This window comes from Palaemon carinicauda, chromosome 31, assembly GCF_036898095.1.
Source record: "Palaemon carinicauda isolate YSFRI2023 chromosome 31, ASM3689809v2, whole genome shotgun sequence".
Taxonomy (NCBI): Eukaryota; Metazoa; Arthropoda; class Malacostraca; order Decapoda; family Palaemonidae; genus Palaemon; species Palaemon carinicauda.
The window spans coordinates 1,831,996-1,856,918 of record NC_090755.1 but is presented as its reverse complement, the minus strand read 5'-3'; the positions used below and the strand labels follow the sequence as shown (position 1 = coordinate 1,856,918).

The 24,923-nt window shown below is 44.0% G+C and overlaps 1 protein-coding gene across 2 annotated transcripts in view; it reads right to left on the bottom strand.

The window, feature by feature from the left end:
• The window catches only part of LOC137624232 (uncharacterized), a 421,277-nt gene that overhangs the window by 83,522 nt on the left and 312,832 nt on the right, over positions 1–24,923 (bottom strand). For both annotated transcript variants that reach the window (XM_068354740.1, XM_068354739.1), the window contains one exon: positions 140–239. In XM_068354740.1, coding sequence (XP_068210841.1) covers positions 140–239 — 100 coding nt within the window. The remainder of the gene's footprint in view (positions 1–139; positions 240–24,923) is intronic.

Genomic DNA, 24,923 nt, shown 5'->3' with positions numbered 1-24,923 from the left:
AATCCCTTTTTCTTTTGATTGTCTGATCATAGAAAACAAGACTAGGAGTAACCCCTTTAAATGACAGAGAAGTTTGTATCCACGTAGGAATGAACTTTAATTGTGAGTAAACAAATAATTCTAGACATGCATAACTCACCTGTGCACCTTCTAAAGACTTGAGCTGGTGTTCAAAATCACGACTGGCAAGTAAAACAACACGTTTAAATTGCCTTCTTCCTCCCTCGGTCACAATATTCCTGAAAGATTAATTAAATAAATAAATCATTTTTTGTCTCATGAGCAAGATGATTATAAATTAAAACCTAAAACTCTATCATTATTACTAAAAAGTACAAAATTATCCTGCCCAATGAATTAAGCTCAACTCTTACTGAGCTTGCCTGAATAAATTTGGGAGGGTATAAAATAAATATGCAATAGTTAATCTAAGTGATTAATTAAGAGATGGAAAACTGCAATAAACAGTCATAAATTCTTTTTTGGGCTCAGGCCATGTCGTTCTGATGGAAGGTTCCTATAAGTAGCTTCCTAGGGTATATTTGACTACAGTGATATTCCCAGAGAATTTACCTTTAGGTCTCCAGAATTCTAACTCCTGGCGCGAATATCCGTAAAATTTCTCTCAAGGATATCACATAATATCAGGGGACGTATATCTCGATACGACACGTAGCAATCTTCACTCCGAATAGCGTTTTCGCTTCGAGGGGGAAAGTGACAAAAATAGAAGGGGAGCCATTGTCAAGGTACCCTTCCTCCGTTACTACCTGAGTATCTAGATGGCGCCATCGTCGCCGCCATGTTTTATTTCTATAAGTGTAGCGCTACTAGCTCGGTGATTTTCCTGTTCGCTCTCGTGTTTACGCTTATCACATTGGATTTATCATGCAATCTCCAGCCTCTTCTGCCTCTGGAAAGTTGAGTACTGTATTTGATCTTTACATTGTATAAAGTTTAGCTCTTGCCTCAGTGAAATTAGATTAAATTAAGTGAAAGAGCTGTTGCCTGAACCGGAGGCGTCATGGGCGCTGTCGTTCGTAACGCACGAGTTATTTAGTTAGCCAGAATGACTTTCCCAGTATAAATAGCATGAATATCTAATAGCTATTCAGTCTTCATTGCTAGTTAATTATATTATGCCGATTGTATTCGCAATAGTTTCGGCGATTTAGGTAACCGAACCTTGCTTACGCTTGGCTTCCTAGCCTAGGCGTTTTAGTTTACTTTCATGCATGAAATAGTTGACATTCCTAGTGATATTAAATTTAAATGGAACTATTTAGGCAATTTATACATGTAAGATACTTTGATTGCATATAAATTTTCCTCTTCTGAGATCGTATACGAGAGAGTTTCAGTGATTAAGGTAGTCGATTCTCGCCCGCCACTAGGCTTCTAGCCTAGTGGCTTAAGTATACTTTCATACATGTTCCCCGGTTACCCTTGTGTATCGTTTTATCAATTCAGGCGGAGATAGATATCTCCTAGAATTACTGTATTATATAAACCGATACTTGTCTCCACTGGAGATTTAAGGGTAATCCCTCCTTCCCTCTAAGTGTAGCCTTAGGCTACAACCCTAGTTGGTCGTGCCTCAAGTTGTCATTCAGGCAGGACTAGGCTAGGGTTTTCTGTCCCTTCCCTTAGCCACAGATAGCAGGTTTTGGGTTTCGGTCAGAACCTCAAAGTATATAGTCTTGTGCCGGCAGCCGGCTGGCAGGGTGAATAGTCATTCCCCTGTCGGACTAGGCTGCCGGCATAGGAGGCTAGACCTCCCTAGGCCGCACCTGTAGGGGTTGTATGATATTGCCACCTTCTCCCTGCGGTCTAGTAGACTAGTCCTGTGCTCGCAGACCCTAGGCTGAAAAATAGATATTCTTCTGCCGCCTAGGATGGCGCCGGCACTGGAACTCTGTTTCTCTCTTGTTGAGAGGAGGGGGCAAGCTTGCTGCCGCCCCCTTAACTGTATTGGCAGACCCTAGGCTGGAGAATAGATATTCTCCTGCCGCCTAGGATGGCGCCGATACTGAAACAGAGTTTCTTAAAGGTGTGGATGGACCGGCAACCCTGCCGGCTCCTTCCACACCTCATACAGGACCCTTTTCACCCCCTCCCCCTCTGTCCTTTAGTGATGGCCTAGCCATTGCAACCCTTTGGCCGTTGTCCTACAATCTCTCCGCTTGCCGGCAGGTTGTGGGGCCGGCTGGGGCTCCTGCTTGTAGTAGCTTAGTCGCTCAGCTTTCCCTTATGGATACAAGGCTCCGAGAAAGCTGTGCCGGCAGGAGATCCCTTTACTGTAGAGTGTTCTTCAGTCCTCTCTTGGACTGTCATTCACAGACCTGTGGCTGGCAGAGACCAGCAATGATTTGTGTGTGGGTGGAAGCCTGAATGATACATTCTCCCCTTCCATTTGAACCCTCATTCTGGAGGAAGGTAGTAAGACCGAGTTCTTACATCCTTATTTACTGTTGATACACATTCAATAAGGCACCCTTCACTCCTTGCTTTCTCTCTCTCTATCGGCTAGTGCCGCCGGGGTACTAACCTAGCCGGCATCTGCCGGCCGGGTTGATGCTGCCGGCCACTACCCCAGCCGCCGGCAAGGCGCTGGCTGGAGTAGTGCGCCGGCAGCCGGCAAGTCGCCGGCAGAACTGGCTTGGCCGGCAGGTGCCGGCCGGGTTGATGCTGCGGGCCACTACCCCGACCGGAAAGGCGATGGCTGGACTAGTGCGCCGGCAGCTGGCGAGCCGCCGGTAGTCGGCAAGCTGCCGGCGTGATTAACTCGGCCGGGTATCCCAGGAGCTAGCCTTGCCAGCAACATGCCGGCTAGAACTACAGTATATGACTATACAGTAGCCAGTATATTTGCAGTATAGATCATACTGCAAATAGAAAACTATAGTATAAATTATACAGTAGTTAATTTTTCAACATACCCTGTGTGTCCATGCACAGTCTATTGTTGAGACAATATTATATAAGGAAAGGAAGATTTCTTTCCATATACTGATAGATGATCCGTTACAAATGACTCTCATTATTAAACCTTTGGGAAGTCAGTGTTAAGTTACACTTATCTATCCTTACAGGTTAGAACTCTTCCATTGGGCTTCCTGAATAGGAAAACCCTAAGCTTTAATTTTGAGGGAGGTCACAGCAATTGGCTGGACAGGAAACACAAGTATGTCTTTCCTAATTCTTTTCTAGCTTGTCTATCTTAAGTTATATGCAATAAAATGCAAAAATATTAATAATATTCATATAGTTTATCAGGTGAGATGAACTACCACATACTCATTTAGTTTTACTCTCTTTACAGGAGGACCACCCTAAGTGCCTGCGAGTCTTCTGCAATGTCAGGAGGAAGGACTTCTGCGGCCATGTAGAGTGCAGGGCGCACTCTCTCTGTTCCATCACCAATGGAACTCTCAAGTAATGGGGACCCCAAGGACTGCAATGTTTGCAAAGCCTTGGTTACTGAGGCTTTTGATGACCCCAAGACAGCAGAGATAAGGATGCACCACGGAGTAAGCTGCGCAGATGGGTTCGTGGCTTCCAGAAGAATGCCACGGGGCCTTAACTTCCGAATGAACGGATGCGGGGCCTATCTGTTCTCTAAGGCAACTGCGGATGCCATTATACCACAGCCTCAACCTGAGATCCTTTGCGTCCAGATTTCCCTAGATAAGGATGTCTCTGACGCGATGAAGGACATCCATCTAGATGAGAGGATGTCAGAGGTGTCCGAGGACACCGAGAAAGACCTTCTTGTGGAGGGTCAAGAAGAGGAGTCTACCTTGGATCTGAGACTGAAGATGATGATGTCGAAATGGGAAAAGCCCTGGCGAATCTCATGACGATGATAGAGAGTCTTCGTAAGCAAAACGAAGAAAGGGACGCTGAACTGAGGAGAAAGATGGACCATCTTGCAACGTCCCGTGGGTCTCACAAGAGACTCAGTGTCAAGGATCTTCCTTCGTGTTCCGAAGCAAATCTTTGGCGGCATGCAGAGTACATGCCAATTACAAACGGGAAGATCTTCATTTCAGAGAAGCTGGGAGCCGTCCTCATTAACGATGTCGACATTTGGCCCAGCTTTGAGTCTTACCCAGACTGCTTCGTCCGTCTGAAGGTGGTTGATTGATTGATTGATTTCAAGTTTTCAGGCATCCTGACATCTGAGGTCATTGACGCCGGTAACATTTAATTTATGTATACAAAAATAAAAAAATAAAATAAAATAAAAAATAAAAGAGTATTCAATTAAAATCATAAAAGTTGAATGTCGTAAAAGTTAAATATTTTTCAGAAGACCTGCTTCTGAAATAAATCTAAAAATGCCACTTGCATGGTAGGACACATCATTTCCTAGAATCTTGGCAAGGATGAACCTGCCACCCTCACCTCGAGCCTCAAACAAATATCTATTGCGCAAGTTGTTATAATTGGGGCATTCGGTCAACAAATGCCTTACTGTTAGAGGTACTAAACAGTCGTCACAATACGGTTGGTGTTGGCCCTTCAGCAGAAACTCGTGTGTCAACCGAGTGTGACCAATACGGATACGACAAAGAGACGTCTCCCATTTTCGGGGCATCATGTTATACCTCCAAGGAGATATGTCATTTGTTATCTCTTGCATTTTATTGCCATCTTGACTATCCCATTGCTGTTGCCATTTATTGCAAACCAATTTCTTGATGTCAGGTAAGAAATCATTACAGGGAATGGGATACCTTCTTGGCAGCAACTCGGATGCAGCCTCCTTAGCCAGTGAATCTGCCTTCTCATTCCCAGACACACCTACATGTGCTGGAACCCAACAAAATTGAACTGTTATACCTCTCCGTCCAATAATGAAAAGCCATTCTAAAATCTTTAAAACTAGAGGGTTATTAGAATTAAAAACTTCTAAAGCTTGAAGGACACTCCTTGCATCATAAAAAATTGTAAAATTACCCTCCTTCTCCAACGCTATTTTCTCAATAGTGGTTAATATGCCATACAGTTCGGCAGTAAATATGGAAGCGGTCAGAGGAAGTGCACCTCTACAATTAAAACCATTACTATGTACTCCAAATCCAACGCCAGCATCAGATTTGGAGCCATCAGTATAGATAAAAGTTGATCCTCTATGTTCTTTAACATGTTCATTAAAAAGAGACCTGGCTTCTAGGTCTGACATATTCTTCTTATCTCCAATAAAATATTTACAAAAAGATATCTCTGGTAACTTCCATGGAGGCGTTGATGATACCTTGAATGGAAGTACCTTATTTCTAATTATATCCCGAAAGCCATAAGGTTGAGGAGATTTTGGGTGCAACTCAAAGTATGATGCGTGTCTTACAAGGCTTGCAGTCTGAAAGGCTAGAGAGTTAGGGAGTCTTTGCAATCTAAACCAATACCGAAGAATGGAAGACATTCGGTAAAGGTCTAGAGGTAACTCTCCAGCATCAACAAGGAGACTTGGGATAGGCGAGGTTTTAAAAGCTCCAGTAGACAATCTAATACCTGCATGATGTATCGAGTCTAATATTTTTAACCGGCTTGGGGTGGCTGAAGAATATACCTCGCAACCATAACTAATTTTGGAAAAAATCAAGGCCTTGTATAATTTTAAAATAGTATTGCGGTCTGCCCCCCACGATGTATGGGACAATACTTTCAAGATATTCAGAGCTTCAACACATTTAGCTTCTAATGCTTTTAAGTGAGAAACCCATGTAAGCCTACAATCAAATATCAAACCTAAAAATTTAGCTTCTCTTGCACATGGTATCCGTTGACCTTTAATGTATACATCCGGGTCTGGATGTACTCCCCGGATACGACAAAAATGGACAATGGTAGTTTTACTTGTCGAGAACTTAAATCCATTCATGTCAGCCCACTGGATAATTTGATCAATAGAGAGTTGGATTTTTCTCTCAACCATTGCCATTCTAGTGCCAGCAAATGATATTGAGAGATCATCCACAAATAATGTTGAGAGAACATCCTGGGGAATGGCTGAGGATATCCCATTAATTGCTAGTGCAAAAAGGGTTACACTCAGCACACTACCCTGAGGAACTCCTTCTTCCTGGCACTTACTCTCTGATAGAGTTTCCCCCACTCTCACTTGAAAAACTCTATGTGAAAGAAATGCCTGAATAAATAGTGGCAGCTCTCCTCTCAATCCCAATTCATGAATGGTTTTAAGAATACCATATCTCCATGTGGTATCATATGCCTTTTCAAGGTCAAAAAATACTGTAACATGGTGCTGTTTGGAAGCAAAGGCTTCACAAATAGAAGACTCTAGTCGAATCAACACATCAGTCGTTGAGTGCATTTTTTGGAATCCACATTGAATCGGTGATAAAATACCTTTCTTTTCAAGGTACCACATCAGCCTTGCATTGACCATCTTCTCCATGATTTTACATAAACAAGATGTCAATGCAATAGGACGATAGTTTGCCGCTAAAAACTTGTCTTTAGCGGGTTTTAAAAAGGCTAAAATAATGGCTAGTTCCCAAACACTTGGGTAACTATGATCATGCCATATTCTATTAATAATACTTAAAATAAATAGCTTTGTATTAAAATGTACATGTTTAATCATTGCATATGGAATTCCAACGGGTCCAGGGGCTGTATCATTGCAATGAGCAAGTGCAGAATCAAATTCTCTTTCAGTGAAAGGAGAATTATACGACTCTTCCCTTCTTGTTGCAAAATTTAAAATTTTCTTTTCTTCAGTGCTCCTATACTGGTGACCAGGGGCTCCTTCACACTTGCTGGATACATTTGAAAAATGATTAGCCAGGGCATTGCTAACATCATTTGCTTCAGTTACATACTGGCCATTCACCTTCAACACTGGTGGTGGGTTGGGGGTGAATTTGCCAGCTATCTTTTTTACTTTCCTCCACACAGAAGATGGTGGTGTTCTACTGTTAATGGAGGAAACAAAAGACATCCATGACTGGCGCCTTGCTTCTTTCATGGCACGACGGAACTGTGCTCTACATTTCTTGTACATAATTAAATTCTCATCAGTTCTGCGTCTACGCAATCGTGTTAGGAGATCTTCTTGTGGCTCTGTGGAGGGCAGTTAGTTCTGAGGACCACCACGGGACTGGTCGTCGTTTGAATAACCCTGTTGTTTTGGGAATTGAATTGACTCCTGCTGTATGGAGAGTTCCATTCAGTAAGTCTATGGCATCATCGATATTTTCAACTTGTCCTGCATCCCCCTCAATTTCGCTTAGCTCACGAAATTTATCCCAGTCCGCCTTGTCAAGATTCCATCGTGGCGATCCCTGTAAAGGTGGACCATTGTTGGTGTTTATAATGATTGGTGCATGATCACTAGTATGCCAATCATCTAATGTTCTCCAATCGAAGTCGAGAAGGCAATTAGAGCTTACGATTGATAGGTCAATACATGACAAGGTACCTGTCTGGACATGAAAGTGTGTGGGCTCTCCTGTATTAAGGAGTCCCACATCTTCATTTTCCACAATTGATATGATATTTCCCCTCGTGTTTGCTAAATCATCACCCCACAAAGGATGTCTACCATTCAAATCTCAAAGTAAAAGAAAAGGTTGAGGGAGTTGTTGAATCACCTCCACTAAGTTATCATACAAAATGTTATCATTTGGAGGCAAGTACAGAGAACAAATTGTATATTTTCGCCCTATGTCAATCTGTACAACCACTGCCTGCAGAGGTGTACGAATAGACAGAGAAACTTGGGGAACATCTCGACGAACGTATATGAGACTTCCGCCATGGCTCCCCACTTGGTGATCATATGGTGTCCTATAACTAATATATTTGCGAGGACAAGGGGTATTATGATCAAGTTTGCTCTCCTGTAGACAAATAATTATGGGGAAATGCTCATGAATAAGAAGCTTAAGTTCTTCATATTGGCCCTTGAACCCTGACAATTCCATTGCAAAATGGAGGAAAAAACTATGGTTTATAATTTGGTAGACCCCTTGGATGGAGTCTTCCCATTAGCAGTTTTTGATCTAACACTATTTTTAGGTGGTTTTATTAAAGAGGGTCTTGATAGATTGGGTTTAGCATTTATGATTTTCTTTTTGTCTTTTTGATCTGATTGTTGAGGAGGTTGGTGGACCTCCACTTGAATTTCCGATTTATTTAAATTGACTTCCAGATCAGAAATATGATATTTTGATTATAAAATAAATTTTTGAATATACTTACCCGGTGAATATATAATAGCTGACGTCTCCGACGGCTCGACAGAATTCAAAAACTCGCGAGCGATCGCCATGAAGGTAGCGGGTGTGCCCACCAGCGCCGACTATCGGCCAGATACCGCATATACATGTAAACAGCTCCAGTTCTTCTCATCCCGCTGGGTCTCTATCGGGGAGGAAGGGGGGGCCTTTAATTTATATATTCACCGGGTAAGTATATTCAAAAATTTATTTTATAATCAAAATATCATTTTTAAATATTAAACTTAGCCGGTGAATATATAATAGCTGATTCACACCCATGGTGGTGGGTAGAGACCAGTACTAATACAGTTTACGGCGTATATGCTTAGAGTTTTTGACAGTTATATCATAACAAAACCCAAATAAATATAGGTACCTGGTAAGGAAGCTGACTCTAACGATTACTCTGCCTTGTTAGTCAGCTTTCCTCACGAAGCCCAGCCATCCTCTTAGGATGCTGAAAGACTCCCAGGAGCTGAAGTATCTAGGGCGACAACCCATACAACAGGACCTCATCAAAACCCTTAATCTGGGCGCTCTCAAGAAATGACATTTGACCACCCGCCAAATCAAAAAGGATGCGAAAGGCTTCTTAGCCTTCCGTACAACCCAATTAAAAACATTTCAAGAGAAGATTAAAAGGATATTGGAATTAAGGGAATGTAGTGGTAGAACCCTTACCCACTACTGCACTCGCTGCAACGAATGGACCCAGTGTGTAGCAGTCCTCATAAAGAGTCTGGACATCTTTTAAGTAAAATGACGCGAATACCGACTTGCTTCTCCAAACGGTCGCGTCCATAATACTTCGCAGAGATCTGTTTTGCTTAAAGGCCACAGAAGTTGCTATAGCTCTTACTTCGTGCGTCTTAACCTTAAGCAAGCAACGATCTTTTTCACTCAAGTGAGAATGAGCCTCTCGAATTAAAAATCTAATAAAATATGACAAAGCATTCTTTGACATAGGCAATGAAGGCTTCTTAACTGAGCACCACAAAGCCTCAGATCCACCTCGTAAGGATTTAGTCCGAGCTAAATAAAACTTCAGAGCTCTAACTGGACACAGCACTCCTTCAAGCTCGTTGCCTACGATCTCTGACAGGCAAGGTATATCAAATGACTTAGGCCAAGGACGAGAAGGCAGTTCATTTTTGGCCAAGAAAACCAAGCTGAAGTGAACATGTGGCTTTATCTGTAGAAAAGCCGATGTTCCTACTGAAGGCATGGATCTCACTGACCCTTTTAGCCGAAGCCAAGCACACTAAGAAAAGCGTCTTGAGGGTGAGATCCTTCAGGAAGGCTGAATGTAATGGCTCAAACCTGTCGGACATTAGGAACCTTAGGACCACGTCTAAGTTCCATCCAGGAGTTGCCATACGACGCTCCTTAGAGGTCTCGAAGGACTTAAGGAGATCTTGGAGATCTTGATTATTGGACAGATCTAAGCCTCTATGTCTGAACACAGACGCCAACATGCTCCTGTAGCCCTTAATAGTGGGCGCTGAGAGGGAGCGAACATTTCTCAGATGTAGGAGAAAGTCTGCAATTTTGGCTACAGAGGTACTGGAAGAGGAAATGGATGATGACTTGTACCAGTCTCTAAAGACTTCCCACTTCGACTGATAGAACTTGATGGTAGATGCTCTCCTAGCTCTCGCAATCGTTCTGGCTGCCCCCTTCGAAAATCCTCTAGCTCTTGAGAGTCTTTCGATAGTCTGAAGGCAGTCAGACGAAGCGCGAGGAGGCTTTGATGAAGACTCCTTACGTGGCTGCCGTAAGAGATCCATCCTTAAAGGTAGACTCCTTGGAACGTCTACCAGCCATTGAAGTACCTCTGTTACTCACTCTCTCGCGGGCCAGAGTGGAGCAACCAATGTCAACCTGGTCCCTTCGTGAGAGGTGAACTTCTGCATCACCTTGTCTAGGATCTTGAAAGGTGGAAAGGCATAAACGTCCAGGTGAGACCAGTCCAGCAGGAAAGCGTCTATGTGAGCTGCCTCTGGATCTGGAACTGGAAAGCAGTAAGTCGAGAGCCTCTTTGTCAGAGAGTAGCAAAAAGGTCTATGGTGGGTAGACCCCATGTCATCCATAGCTTCTCGCACACAGTCTTATGCAACGTCCACTCCATGGAGAAGACTTGTCCTCTTCTGCTGAGGCCGACCGCCAAGACATTCATTTCTGCACAAATCTCGCCAAAGGAGAGATGTTACTGCCTTAAAAGGAGTTCCTTCTGATCCGTGGATCAAAGAACCGAGCCTTCCAGACTGTCCAGTGGAGCTCCCTAACCCAAATCCGCTGCATCTGAAAACAACACATGGTTTGGGTTCTTGATCGCAAGAGAAAGACCTTCTCGAAGTCTGATGTTGCTGTCCCACCAAGTCAGACATGTCTAGACTGAGTTGGAGATTGGGAAAGAGATACTCACTAAGCCCTTCTCCTTGTTCCAATGTTTAGGTGAAATAGGAAAGGGCATAGGTTGAGTCTCCCCAGAGAGATAAACTACTCCAGCGATGAAAGAGTTCCCACGAGGCTAGTTCAAACTCTTACAGAGCAACTGTTTTTTCTCTTGCAAGTGAAGGACTTTTAACAGAGCTTGTTCCATTCTTGCGGGAGACGAAAAGGGCCGAAAAAATCAGACACTGTATCTCCATTCCCAAAAAAAGAATAGTCTGGGATGGGATACTGTAAGTTACGACTTCTCTACATTCACTATGAGACCTAGCTCCTTGGTTAGGACTAATGTCCATTAGAGGCTCTCCAGACAGCGATATAATGACGAACGCCCTGATTAGCCAGTCGTCAAAATAAAGGGAGGCTCTGAATCCTCAAAAAATGTAGAAAGCTTGCTACATTTTGCAAGGGCCTTGTAAAAACAAGAGGAGCAGGAATGAGGTCGGAGTACAGTGCTCGACAGTGGTACATTACTTTCCCGTCCACAAACCTCGGATGTAGTTGAAAGTTTGGATGAATCGGGATGTGGAAGTATGCATCCTGAAGGTCGAGAGAGACCATCCAGTCGCCTTCCCTTAATGCTGTCAAGACAGCTTGGTAGACTTCATCGTGAAGTATGTCTTGACAATGAACACATTGAGCGCACTTGCATCTTACGTACTCCTGCAGTGAACGTGGCTGCCAGATCATTGGAGCCATCCCTGATAGTCTTGTTCCTGTAGAGAACGTGGCTGTCAGATCATTGGAGCCATCCCTGAAAGCCTTGTTTATGCATGACATAATTGTACAGCAAAACTTCAAACGCTCGAAAAACTCCTAACAGGAGATGGTCTAGCTCTGAAGCCGACCATAAAATCTTGGAGCGTCTCATGGCCAGGCACCAGGGAGAGTCTATGAGGCTTGAGAAGTCTATCTGGGCAGAGGCAGGAACTCCCAAGCCGAGAACTTCTCCCGTGTCATACCAGACGCTCGCTCTATAAGCCAGTTTAAAAGGAGGGAAAGCAAAGGCTGTCTCCCCCAAACTCCTCCTGGTGATCAACCAGTCGCCTAGCAAACGTAAAGCTCTCTTAGAAGAGCGAGAGAGCACTAGCTTAGAAAACAACGGCTTCGAAGTAGCTAGGCCTAGTGTAAACTCTGACGTTTAGGCGAACGAGGAGCAGCAGTTACAAAATGGTCCGGACAAAGATCCTTAAAAATCAGCATGATTTATTTAAAGTCCATAGAGGGCTGAGCAGCTTTAGGCTCCTCTCCGTCTGACAGAGTCCCCAAGGGAATATCAGTAGGAGGGGGATCAGCAACTTCCTCATCTGAAGGAACCTCGTCCGACAATTGCCGAGTCTCAAGCAAGGGAGAGACCTGCCGTGGTGGCAATGCTTGACAAGCAGAGTCCACACGCAAAGGAGCATCAGTAGCAGTCAAGGACGCTACGTCCTGTAACTGCTTAAAGGACTGACCAGCAACAACAACAGGTGCGGGAGGACGCTCGACGTCAAGTCGAGACTGCCTTGACTGCCTAGATAGAGCAGTTAAAACAACTCTTGACTGCGGTGCTTGACGTTCAACGTCAAAACAAGGCAACTGAGCTGGTTGGCGAACGTCCTGAACGTCAACACGAGACTGCGGCAGCGGCTGAACGTCAACACGAGGCTGCGGCAGCGGCTGAAAGTCAACACGGGACTGCAGCGAGTAAGGATCCAAGTCACGTGACTGACGTGACAAACTACCGACATCACGTTTCATAACGTCAAACGGACGAGTAAATGCTCATTTGGGCGGCTGACGGCCAGAGTCTCGTTTAGTGTAACAGCGACTCGAAAGCGAAGGTTCATCGTGAACCTGCTCAACGTCATACTTCTCCATAAGGGAGGCAAGCTTAGTCTGCATGTCCTGCAGGACAACCCATTTAGATCAACAGGAGTCGGGACGGGCCGAGACGAAGGTAACGTCTGTGTTGGCAAAACATTGCCTTTACCGCGACCCTCGGACCCCGTGTTACGCTTGCGTTTAATAGGCGAACCGTCTTCCGACGACTGCAAAGGGTCAGAGCTGTCCCCATGGCTACAGCCAGGACGCTGGACCTGTCCTGAAAGGACTGACATCCGCTTTAAGGGTCTAAAAACTTTGCTCCAAGATTTCTTTTGCGAGAAGCCTTCGGATGACGAGGAGAAAAACAGCCTCGCTCGTCTTATGGTAGGGGCGATCTTGCTAGACACGCCCGATACCATAGAGGGAACGTTTGTTCGTTGGTTAAAGCCTCTCGTCCCCATAAGTCCTACGACATTACTTTTCCCTGGTAGCATGGGAGCCTGAAAGAGGTATCGGACTAGGTGAACGACAAGCACGAACAGACGAACCCTCGGTCGCAACAATAAAAAACACTTTGCGCAATTATCACTTTATCACTACGATTTTCTGTTTTTGCACTTACTTCACTGAAATCGTATTTTTTAATAATTTCACATTAGGCATGAATAAAACTGATTTCTACCTGAAGCACGCAATTCTCCCCTACATCAAAAGGTTATAATTGCGAAATAAGTCGTATAATGTAAGCACATTAATACAAGCAAAAATCAGTAAACATATATATCGAATAAAACGGAAATATATAAAGTTAAAAGGATCAGTGACTGGGGAGGAGACTAAACACTAGTTCATTAAAAACTACGTTTTCAATCTCTCACCGTACAGTGCCTTGGGACGAGAATAAAAACTAAAAACGTTTTATCCTTTCTCCCCGTACAGAGACTTGGGACGAGAGTAAAAAACTGACTCGAGAACAACGTTACTCGCTTGGGACGAGAATAAAGATCGGAACATTCTCTCTTCCTCTCTCTCTCTCCGTCTCTCTCTCTCTCTCTCTGATTTCACACTGAAGAGAAAAGCCCACTCACCCTTCGTCAATAAACAGGTTATTTGACCAAAGGAAAAAACTGAAAGGACTAAGAAATTGAAAATTAACAAGTTCCTTTAAATTAGTATTTAAAACATTTCAGTTTGAAAGAAGAATGAACAAAACGTCAAAATCGATTTACTCTTTCTGCAAAGTGAAACCGTGATTCTCTCTTTCTCTATCGTAACGATAGAGCGCAAACTGCGTAGCATAAATAAACCAAACGTTAGTTCATCTTTGAAACAGCACGAAGACTATTCAAAGAAAATCTTTCATAAAATATCTACTAAAAAATATTCATTTCATAACTCTTACAGAGCAAATGATTTAAACTTAACGAAAATAAAAGTTGAATGGGCTCAACGTTGTTTAACTTCGGTTTCCAAGTTAGGACCGCCTACTCTCGGACTAGGGGAGGAATAGGTAAGGCCGCATATAAACAAAACATTAAAATTTATCTTGATGTTTAGTATAAATGGAAAGCTAATCGAAGAGGCCTAATAAAGGCGGGTGAGATATAAAATATATAGAGGAAAATTTATAATTAACAACAATTTATAACGTGATAAGATAATTGCTAAAAGCCTAAAACACACTTCCGTACACTAAGGGAAGGGTCGGCCATTTTTACTCTATGGAAAAAACCAGAGATAAAAGAGCAAGGGCAAAACACTTTTACTCTCCTTTCAAAAGCATTTCTTTTGAGGATAGTATTGAATAATCCAACACGGCGAAAGCAATAAAACCAAAACCAAGTACTTCACCAATTCGGTAGAAAACTCGAGGTCATAATAGCGAGTGGAATCGACTTGTCGATGAAACCGACAGAGAAGAACTAGAGCTGTTTACATGTATATGCGGTATCTGGCCGATAGTCGGCGCTGGTGGGCACACCCGCTACCTTCATGGCGATCGCTCGCGAGTTTTTGAATTCTGTCGAGCCGTCGGAGACGTCAGCTATTATATATTCACCGGCTAAGTTTAATATTTAAAAATCAACAGACAAATCATATTTATTTGACGTCGTAATTTTGATATTTCTTATGGAAGGGGGCGAGAGAGATGGAGGTCTCTCTCTTTTCCGATTAGTAGGTTTTGAGCTACCAGGTTTTTGCACCTTCCCCAATACAGGTGCACCTGGTAACTTGGTGTCAGGTGGCATCTCCTTCAAATCAGGCAAGGACATGGCCTGGGAGAGGTTAGTACTATTGTTGGTAATGGGGGACGAAGGCTGTACAGAAATGGGCAATGACCCATTTCTAATACGCTGTGGCAGAGCCTCAGAAGGCAATATGATTACCTTGTCCTGCAATACTTTATTATCAGAGGTTGTATTTCTTTTCTTAGGATTACTGGCAGTGCTAGGTGGGGTTGCTGTCTCCTGTGGTAAATTTACCTTTGATTTTAAGGCCTTTTCATAGCTGGTTGATTTATTCAACAGTCTTTATGCATGTCCCACACTTATGTGATCGATCACTGAAGTTCCAAAGCCGCCTGTTCACAATTCCGAAGAAAGGCTTGTCGGCATTGAGAGTGGACCTGGACTTGTCAAGCTAAACTCTTACATTCTCTGCGACATGTTCCGGATGTTGACTATCTCTCAGGTACGGACCTTACTTCCCCGTGGGACCGTCACCACCTCTGTCGATCTTACCGACGACTATTATCTTGCGCCTATAGCTCGAAACTTCTCTTCTTATCTGGGTTTCCGCCTAAGCAGGAAAGCCTTTGTGTTCAAGACATGCCCTTCGGCCTCAACATTGATCCCAGGATATTCACGAAACTGGGAGAGACAGTGTTAGAACAACTCAGGAACCAAGAGATACAGATCATTGCTTATCTGGCCGGTTGGCTCATTTGGGCCCGGCCGGCCATAGAAGGCAACAGAGCTACGAAGGAATTACTTCGATTTCTTGACAACCTGTGATTTCGGGTCAATCTCCAAAAGTCTCGCCTACGACCATCAGGCCACTTAGAATGGTTAGCCATTCAGTGGGACCTGTCGAAGCACACGTTGTCTCTCCCTTCCAAAAGGTAAGAGGAATAGTTTCCAAGATCAAGTATTTTCTCAAACACAAACAGGTGTCCAAAGAGCCTTAGAAAGTATCCTCGGCCTTTTCCAATTCACTTCAGTAACAGATCTCCTAATAAAAGCCAAACTCAAAGACATCAATCGATTTTGGAGAAAGAGAGCTACAGTACCTATAAGAAACAAGGTCTCAAAGATCCCCTCTGTCTTGAAAATGAGACTACGCCCATGGTCCGAACCGAAGAACCTCTCCAAATCGGATCCTCTACAATTCCCACCTCCACAAGTGACATTCCATACAGCCGCGTCTCTAAGTGGATATTCAACTTGCTCGCAAGTCCAAAAACAGAAGGATGACCTGGTGAGCGCGAGTGGTAGGTGTCGGTAGGGTAACCCAACTGTATTCTCTAGGGCCTGTCACGGCCCTCCCCCTTTAATGAAGGGATTATCTAAATGGAAGACAGCCTGTGAATAGTGTTTTACAAACGCCCTTGTTAGATATACGACACCAACAAGGTGCTCGCGCGAGGGTTGTAACCTCTGCATTCCATGCTTTTAATTTTCTCTGGTATATTTGGAAGATTTATATCAGAAAAAGTACAAAGAAGGACTTTTTCACCGGGCGTCACAGGTCTCTCCCCAGAAATAGATTTTTCCTTCGTCAAAATCCCTTTTGTTTAGGGCAGCTTCCTCCAACTTATACAGTTCGCATCTCCTATCAGTTGATTTATGATTCAAATTGCAATTTGAACACCTGGCCTCAAGTGTACATTCTCCATGATAAGTTTTGGAGCAAATACCACACATTTTTTCATTTTTGCAAACTTTGGATGGGTGTCCAAATTTAAAACAATTAAAACATTGCAGGGGCTTTTGTTTGAAAGGCCGAACTTTAATCCTTTCATTTTCAATAAAAATATGGAAAGGTACATCAGCATCCTGGAAAGTAAGTATAATCATTGAAGTTCCAGGAACCTTATGCACTTTCCATACATTTAATGGACACATAGAAAGTATCTCCTCCTCTGTAAATTCGTACAGGTCCTTATTAAAGACCACTCCTCTTCTATAACTAAAATTTAGATGAGGTTTCATTTCCAATGTAATTTCATCACTGCCTGTCTGTAAGTTAGACAGTATTGCAGACTGAGTCGAAGATTTGGCATGGATGAGATAACTATTCTTCCCAAAACGAGATATATCTCCAGGTGCTATGGTTCCTACTTTTTTTTGGATAAACTTACATATCTTAAAATAATTTCCTATATCCCTCTAGGTTCAGCTAAGAGCCACATTGGTGGCTTGGGTTTTCTCTGTGAAGGCATGGGTACATTTCTATCTTTTTCAAACCAATCAGCAGGTTTGTACACATCCAATTCCTTTGGGACCTTATCACAAAGAGCTCCCATGATGTTCAATTCGTTAATTTTGATACTACTAATATTACTTATGGCATTAAACGCTTCATCATGACTATCAAAAGATATCCAAGAGTCCCATTTTTCATCTCCAAGTCTCATCCTTATTTCCTTTATCAATCCATAGCACTCAAATGCTCTATATATATCATCATAATTTGTCTCTAATGGGATTTGGGAAACATGAAGGAATCGTAGTTTCTCTGTGTTACCCAAATTGCTAGATTTTTTAACATCAGTAGAGTGGTCCTTTTTAGTTCGAAGGTCGTCAACAGAATTTTCCTTAATTACAGTAGCAGAAGTCGTCAACAGTGCCGGGGGGGAGTCAGCAAATCCAGGGGATGGGGAATCAGCATTTGAAGGGTCCATATTTAAGGGTGGGATTTTCATGTTTTTTGTTGTTGTTTTGTTGGGGTACCTGCTTGAGAATTATAAGAAAGTATCATACGTTGGAAAGGAAATTTGTATTCTCCACTATCGGCACAATGAGAGTACAGTATACTTCCCAGATGGTCCACTCCATACCCTACCCGAAGGATAGCATCAAAACAGATATAGAGGCACAGGTGTAAGCTAAACCCGCCTGTTAGGACTGAGACCAAGGTAATATGGAATCATCCTCCCCATATCTGTAATGATGGGCTTCCGGCCAAAAGCCAAGAGTCCCACCTCAAGGATTGGATCCCCCTGGATTCCGATGACCCAACCCTTGAGAGTAGTTCTGCCAAAAAGGTCCAAACCATCTTTGGGATGGCTGAGATCATCCAATACGCTCATATATAGCTTTGAATGCAAATACCTCCCAACCGTGATCCCTTCTCCCATTCATCTAAGCAGGCAGTAATAACGAATGTGGAAATATCCACGCCATTTAAATAAAATATAAAAAAAATAGATAAATAAATAAATGAACAAATAAAATAAATAAATATATATATATATGCATACATCTACATATATACATAAGTAAGAAAGATAATAATCATAGAGATAGGACAGCAAGATGAAAGAAAGTTGATAAAATTAGGAGAAGGTCGAAGTAATATTAAGCAGAAGAAAAAGATGAAAGAGAGAAATTTAGATTCGAACTGGGGGAGCAATTTCCCGAAGTTCGAGAGCCCTCTTGCCCGTCACCAAGATTCAGCACGGGAATGAAATGCCGTGCTGAAGCTCAATGACTTCATCAAGGCATTCTCTCATTAAGAGGGTCTGAAGGTGGAACCTGTGTCCAAGGAGACAGAGCCGAAAGAGGTCATAGTTCTTGACCATGGGAAAGCTCAAGCTTTGATGGCAAGCAGTCTGAAAGACAAGGGCTTCACTAATTCTAAAGTGCCAACCCTGAGTAAGAAACACCCTTCTTTTCTTGCTCAAGCTAAACTAGCCTTTCCCTTTGCGGAAAAAGGGTTTAAGGCAGTTATGAAGGCAGTAAAAGCTGAGAAACCTTGCCCTACACTTGAGGAGTGTAGACCTTTATCCCTAGCTCTGCCTACGATGACAAAGACTGGAAGGAAATACACCTTACCTTCTCAGTTGGGAAGTTGGAGGTGGATATTGCTGGACGCCAGTTCAGCGAAAACCTCCCAAAGTTGTCTGACTTTCTCTTGCATAGGGACCAAGAGACAAATTAAAGGCTTGCCGCATCCCTGTCCCTCTAAATTACCTTGGAGCCAATGGCAAGTGATAACAGATCCCCAGACATGTTCATGGTCGTGGCCAAATCACATTTGGCAACACTGGTCAAGGACCTATATGGCTTTGTTAGGGCTAGAAGAGCATGTAGGGAGTTCGTGTTTGCTTCGGCTGCGGTGAAGCACGAACCCAGGAAGCTGTTAACTTCCAATATGTGGGGAAAAGATCTCTTCCCGAGTGAAATGGTCAAGGAAGTAGTCGACAAGACTGCCACGGAGAACAGGAATCTTTACCAAAAGTGGGGCATGTCGGCAAAGAGGAAGTCTTCCCCGGATGAGGGTCCCCAACCAAAGAGGAAGACGAAGAGACCAAGGTTGCCCTCTCCCCCTGTCAGGCAACAACAACAACAACTTCCCGCAGTTCCAATGACCATGGTGCCCCAGATGGTGGCACAACCCCCACCCACCTACCAGATGGTACCCCAGCAGATGGTGACCCAGTCACCAGCCTTTACTCCTGTCTATGAGAGGCAGACTACTACCTTTCGCCCTAAAGGTAGAGGGTCAAATAGAGGCTCCTCTAGAGCCCCTCAAGAGGAAGAGGGGGTAGGGGAGGACGCGGTCAAGGAGGCTAGTCCTCCGGACAACCAAACCAATGAGATACTTCCGGTAGGAGGAAGACTACAAAGTTTTCGGGATCGCTGGACCTTCGATCCCTGGGCCCACAGCCTAATCAAGAATGGACTAGGTTGGAGCTGGAGGACAGCTCCACCATCATTCCCTCAATTCTTCCAACACTCCACCCCCGTCCTGGAAGAATATACCCGAGAACTCTTGAGCAAACGGGTGATAAGGAGGAAAAAGTCCATCAAATTCCAATGAAGGCTGTTTTGTGTTCCCAAGAAGGACTCAGACAAACTCAGAGTCATTCTGGACTTGTCGCCACTCAACAAGTTCATAAAAAACTACAAGTTCAGGATGTTAACCCTTCAACACATAGGGACCCTGCTGCCAAAACGGGCGTACACAGTCTCCATAGACATGGCAGATGCCTATTGGCATATTCCAATCAAGCGCCTACTCTCCTCCTACCTAGGATTCAGGCTACAGAAGAAGAAATACGTCTTTAGAGTCATGCCCTTCGGACTAAACATAGCCCCAAGGATCTTTACAAAGCTTGCAGATGCAGTTGTTCAACAACTATGCTTAGAAGGTGTCCAGGTGGTAGCCTACCTGGACGATTGGCTGGTGTGGGCAGCATCCGAGACGGAATGCATGCAAGCATCCAAGAAAGTGATCCAGTTCCTGGAACATCTGGGATTCAAGATCAAAGTAAAAAAGTCTCGACTATCTCCAGCTCAGGAGTTTCAATGGCTAGGAATACATTGGAACTTAAAGTCACACCGTCTCTCCATTCCACCAACGAAGAGGAGAGAGATAGCGGGATCTGTCAAGAGACTACTGAAATCCGACAGGATATCAAGACGTCAACAGGAGAGAGTGCTGGGCTCCCTTCAGTTTGCATCAGTGACAGACCCAGTGCTAAAAGCACAGCAAAAAGAAGCGTCAGGAGTCTGGAAAAGATACGCATCAACCGCTCGAAGAGATCTAAGAAGACCGATACCGAATCGACTACGATCACTTCTCAAGCCATGGTCAAAGGCCCAGAACCTGACGAGGTCCATGCCTTTACAACCACCTCTACCTTCAGTCATCATCCACATGGACGCATCAAAGGAAGGATGGGGAGATCACTCTCACCAACGGAAAGCGCAAGGGACTTGGTCCTCTCTATTCAAGACCTTCCACATCAACGTTTTGGAAGCCATGGCAGTCTTTCTCACGCTGAAGAAATTGTCTCCTCGCCATTCAGTCCACGTAAAACTTATTCTGGACAGCGAGGTTATAGTGAGATGTTTGAATCGTCAGGGTTCGAGATCACCCCAAATCAACCAAGTGATGTTGGCCATCTTCCGCTTGGCGGAAAAAGAAGAGATGGCACTTATCAGCAGTTCACCTTCAAGGGTTCCGCAATGTGACGGCAGACACTCGATCCAGGCTCTCGCCGATAGAGTCAGAATGGTCCCTAGACGCAGGATCATTCTCCTACATCTTACGTCAAGTCCCAGGACTGCAGATCGACCTCTTCGCGACGAGCGACAACAAGAAACTAACTCGTTATGTGGCCCCATACGAGGACCCGCTATCGGAGGCGGTGGATGCCATGTCCCTCGATTGGAACAGATGGACCTGCATTTACCTATTCCCTCCAACCAAACTCCTGTTGAAGGTCCTCAACAAGCTGAGATCCTTTCAGGGAACGGCAGCTCTAGTGGCTCCCAAGTGGCTGAAGAGCAATTGGTTCCCTCTAGTATTGGAACTGAAACTGAGGCTGGTCCCTCTGCCGGACCCAGTACTGACTCAACAAGTACGGAAGTCGACTGTCGTCGCTTCATCATAGAAAACCCAAAACCTTCATATCATGATTTTCTCTCCTTAGCAGTTAAGAAAAGGTTTGGGATCTCGAGAGACAGTATAAACTTCTTATTAGAATATAAGTCTAAATCTACCAGAAGACAATACGAGTCGTCTTGGAAGAAGTGGGTTGCTTTCGTCAAGGCAAGAAGACCAAAAGAGATCTCAACAGATTTATGTTCATCCTTCTTTATTCACTTTCATTGACAAGGTCTAGCAGCCAACACAATAACAACGAGTAAGTCAGCCTTGACTAGACCTCTGCTTTACGCCTTTCAAGTAGACTTATCTAATGAAATCTTTAACAAGATCCCTAAGGCTTGTGCTAGACTTAGGCCTGCAGCACCTCCGAAGCCCATTTCATGGTCCTTGGATAAGGTCCTACACTTTGCCTCAACAGTGAACAATGAGTATTGCTCTCTGAAAGACTTAACCCAGAAAATTATATTCTTGTTTGCTCCAGCCTCGGGGGCCAGAGTTAGTGAAATAGCGGCCCTTTCTAGAGATGAGGGCCATATTCAGTTCACAGAAGCGGGAGAACTGAACCTCTTTCCTGACCCAACGTTTCTCGCCAAGAACGAGCTACCTACCAAAAGGTGGGGTCCCTGGAGAATCTGCCCTCTGAAGGAAGATGTCTCGCTGTGTCCAGTGGAGTGTCTAAAGGTCTATCTTCGTAGAACTTCAGACTTCAGGGGAGGACAGCTCTTTAAAGGAGAAACCTCAGGCTCTAACTTATCTCTAAAACAACTAAGGGCGAAGATCACCTATTTCATTCGCAGAGCGGATCCTGACAGTACACCCACAGGTCATGATCCCAGAAAAATTGCTTCGTCATTGAACTTTTTCCAATACTTGGACTTTGAGCATCTTCGCTCGTATACTGGATGGAAGACATCCAAAGTATTTCTTAAGCACTACCCGAAGCAAGTGCAAGAGTTGAAACGGTATGTAGTGGCAGCAGGTAGTGTGCTAAAACGTGTCGCTTAGCGCTGCGAGGAACAGTGAATTGATTGGGACTGTTGAGAATCGGGTGAAAGTGTTGACACTTCACAGTGCAACATGTAAAGATAAGTGTCACCAAGGTGGTACTATGGACTGTTCCAGTTATTAAAGGTGAAGAAACATAGAGATAACACTTGTGCCGTGTGTTTTTACAATGTGAAGAGAAAGTCATTCATAGAAAAGGGATTTTGACGAAGGAAAAATCTATTTCTGGGCGAGAGACCCGTGTCGCCCAGTGAAATGCTCCTTTAGCACTATTTCTAAGGTATATAACTGCTATATATTACCAGAGAAAAAATTGCATGGGAATGCCAGGTTGAACCCAGCTCGCTCACCTGTATAAGGTGTCGATATAATACTGGGGCGCGATAAATCACAACCAGAGGCCTCGAACCATTTAGATGTCTCCTGTCAAAATCCGCGAACAGCGGGGCGCCGTTCAACCTCGTACTACTACTAACCAACCCACGCCAGTGACGTCACTCCTTATAGCACCCCAGATTGGGGCCCAATTAGGGAGGGACGGGGGGGTTCACTGGGCGACACGGGTCTCTTGCCCAGAAATATATTTTTCCTTCGTCAAAATCCCTTTTCTGGGCTCCGACCCGTGTCGGCCAGTGAAATCGTACCAGAGAATGGGGACCCAATAAGGCTAACCACCTAGAGGGAATAACACAAAATTAATATAGCTGATGAATTTTAATATAAAAAAAGAGGGACATGGAAACCCGTAAACAGATCAACACGTAAAAGACAGAGACAATTAGACATGATACATAAACAAAATGAAACCCGAAGGGAAAGTCAACAGGTATGAATAATGTTAATACAGCTTGGTAAGCAAAATGCAGTAAAGCATGCAATCATAGATATAAATAATTAACATAACAAAGGAAGATCAGCTCTGGGATTTCAAAAACAAGTGAAATGAAAATAATTCGAGAAATCAATCAATTGAATAATAAATAATACATCATGGTAAATAAAACAGGTAGGAACAACAGGTAAGCCAGGCAGGAGGGAAAGAGGACAGAGCAAGACTTTGTGATTAGGACTCAGTACCCTCGGGAGGAACCACATTCCCCGCAGCTACTATGGCAAATCTAAGAGCTTCTAAAGGTTTTAGGTAGTGGTGCTTGAAAACTTTAGGGGACTTCCAACCGGTATATTTTGAGAGCTCATCAAATTTCATATGGTGGAAAAAATTAATTGAGGTAGCCTCAGCTCGAATATCATGGACATGTGGGAATGATTGAGGATTAGCTTATTTAATAAAATAAAGAATTTGTTGCCTGATTCCTTTAAGGGTAATAGTTCCTCCATGCTCTCTAATAAATAAGGGCCCTGTGGTTGTAGTGGAAGTTCTACTTAAGTAGGATTTCAGGGTGGTAACTGGACACAGGGATGGATCCCTAGGATGTGGAACAATCTTCCAGGGGGACCACCTGTTCTGGGGATCCTCATTTTTAGCCAGGAACACTTTGTTAGGGGAGAGAAGGACCTCACCGGAAGGGAGAAACTCTATGTGACCTGGGTCTCTAGATAAAGCTGACAATTCCGAGATTCTGGAGCCAGAGGCGAGGCTCAAAAGGAAAAGTGACTTTCTTAATAATGCCATATAGTTACAGGATTCATTTGGAGTGTCAGAGGCCAGCTTAAGAACATCGTTTAAAAACCAGGAAACTGCGCTAGGGTGAGTGGAAGGTGTTAGCCTGGCACAAGCTTTCGGAATGGATGAGAAATATGAATCCGTTAAATCAATGCCAAAACCAATATGGAAGATCTTTTTCAAGGCTGACTTAATTGTAGTAATGGTACTGGCTGCCAGACCTGATTCGAAGAGGGTCCGAAAGAATGTCACAGTTAGGTTCATTGTCATTTTCTCAACCTGGGAATCTCTCAAGAACTTAGCTAATTTCTTGACAGCTGAGTCATATTGTCGAAGAGTAGATTCCCTTTTGTCGGATTCCAGGAAAATAGTATTCGAAGGATCAATGCTCGCACCTCGTTGGGCTGCGAACTTCATGAAGTCCATAAAGTTAGGGCATTCAGAATCCTTGAGGAAGCGAACACATTGCGAGTTTGTACTGTCTGTGTGAGCACCGGGGGCTGAGACCTAGCTCTAGCAACAAGGAGAACCAATTGCTCTTGGGCCAGTTGGGGGCTACGAGAGCCACTCGACCTTTGAAGGATCTGAGTTTGTGCAGAACTTTCAGCAGGAGATTCACTGGAGGAAACATAAATCGTCTTCCAGGTATTCCAATCTAGAATCATAGAGTCCGTGGCATAAGCCTGAGGGTCCAGATTGGGGGCTACAAAACAATCTAGTTTGCGATTGAATTCCGTCGCAAACAGATCCACCTGGAGACCCGGGACCTGAGATAGTATTCGCTGGAAGGATCGATGGTCTAGTGACCATTCCGACTCTAGCGGAGTCGTCCGGGAAAGGGAGTCCGCTACCACATTCCGGACTCCTGCTAGATGGACTGCTGACAGGTGCCACTTGTGCATTGCCGCCATGGAGAAAATCTGCAACATGACGTGGTTTATTTGGGCTGATCTGGAGCCTCCTCTGTTGAGGCAGTGAACTATGACTGCACTGTCGAGAACCAGTCTGATATGGAGATTCCTGGCTGGATTGAGACGTTTTAAAGTGAGGAAGACTGCCATGGCCTCGAGGACATTGATGTGCATATGTCGGAAGACTGATGACCATAACCCTTGGACTTTCTTGTGCTCGGAGTAACCTCCCCACCCTGTTAAGGAGGCGTCTGT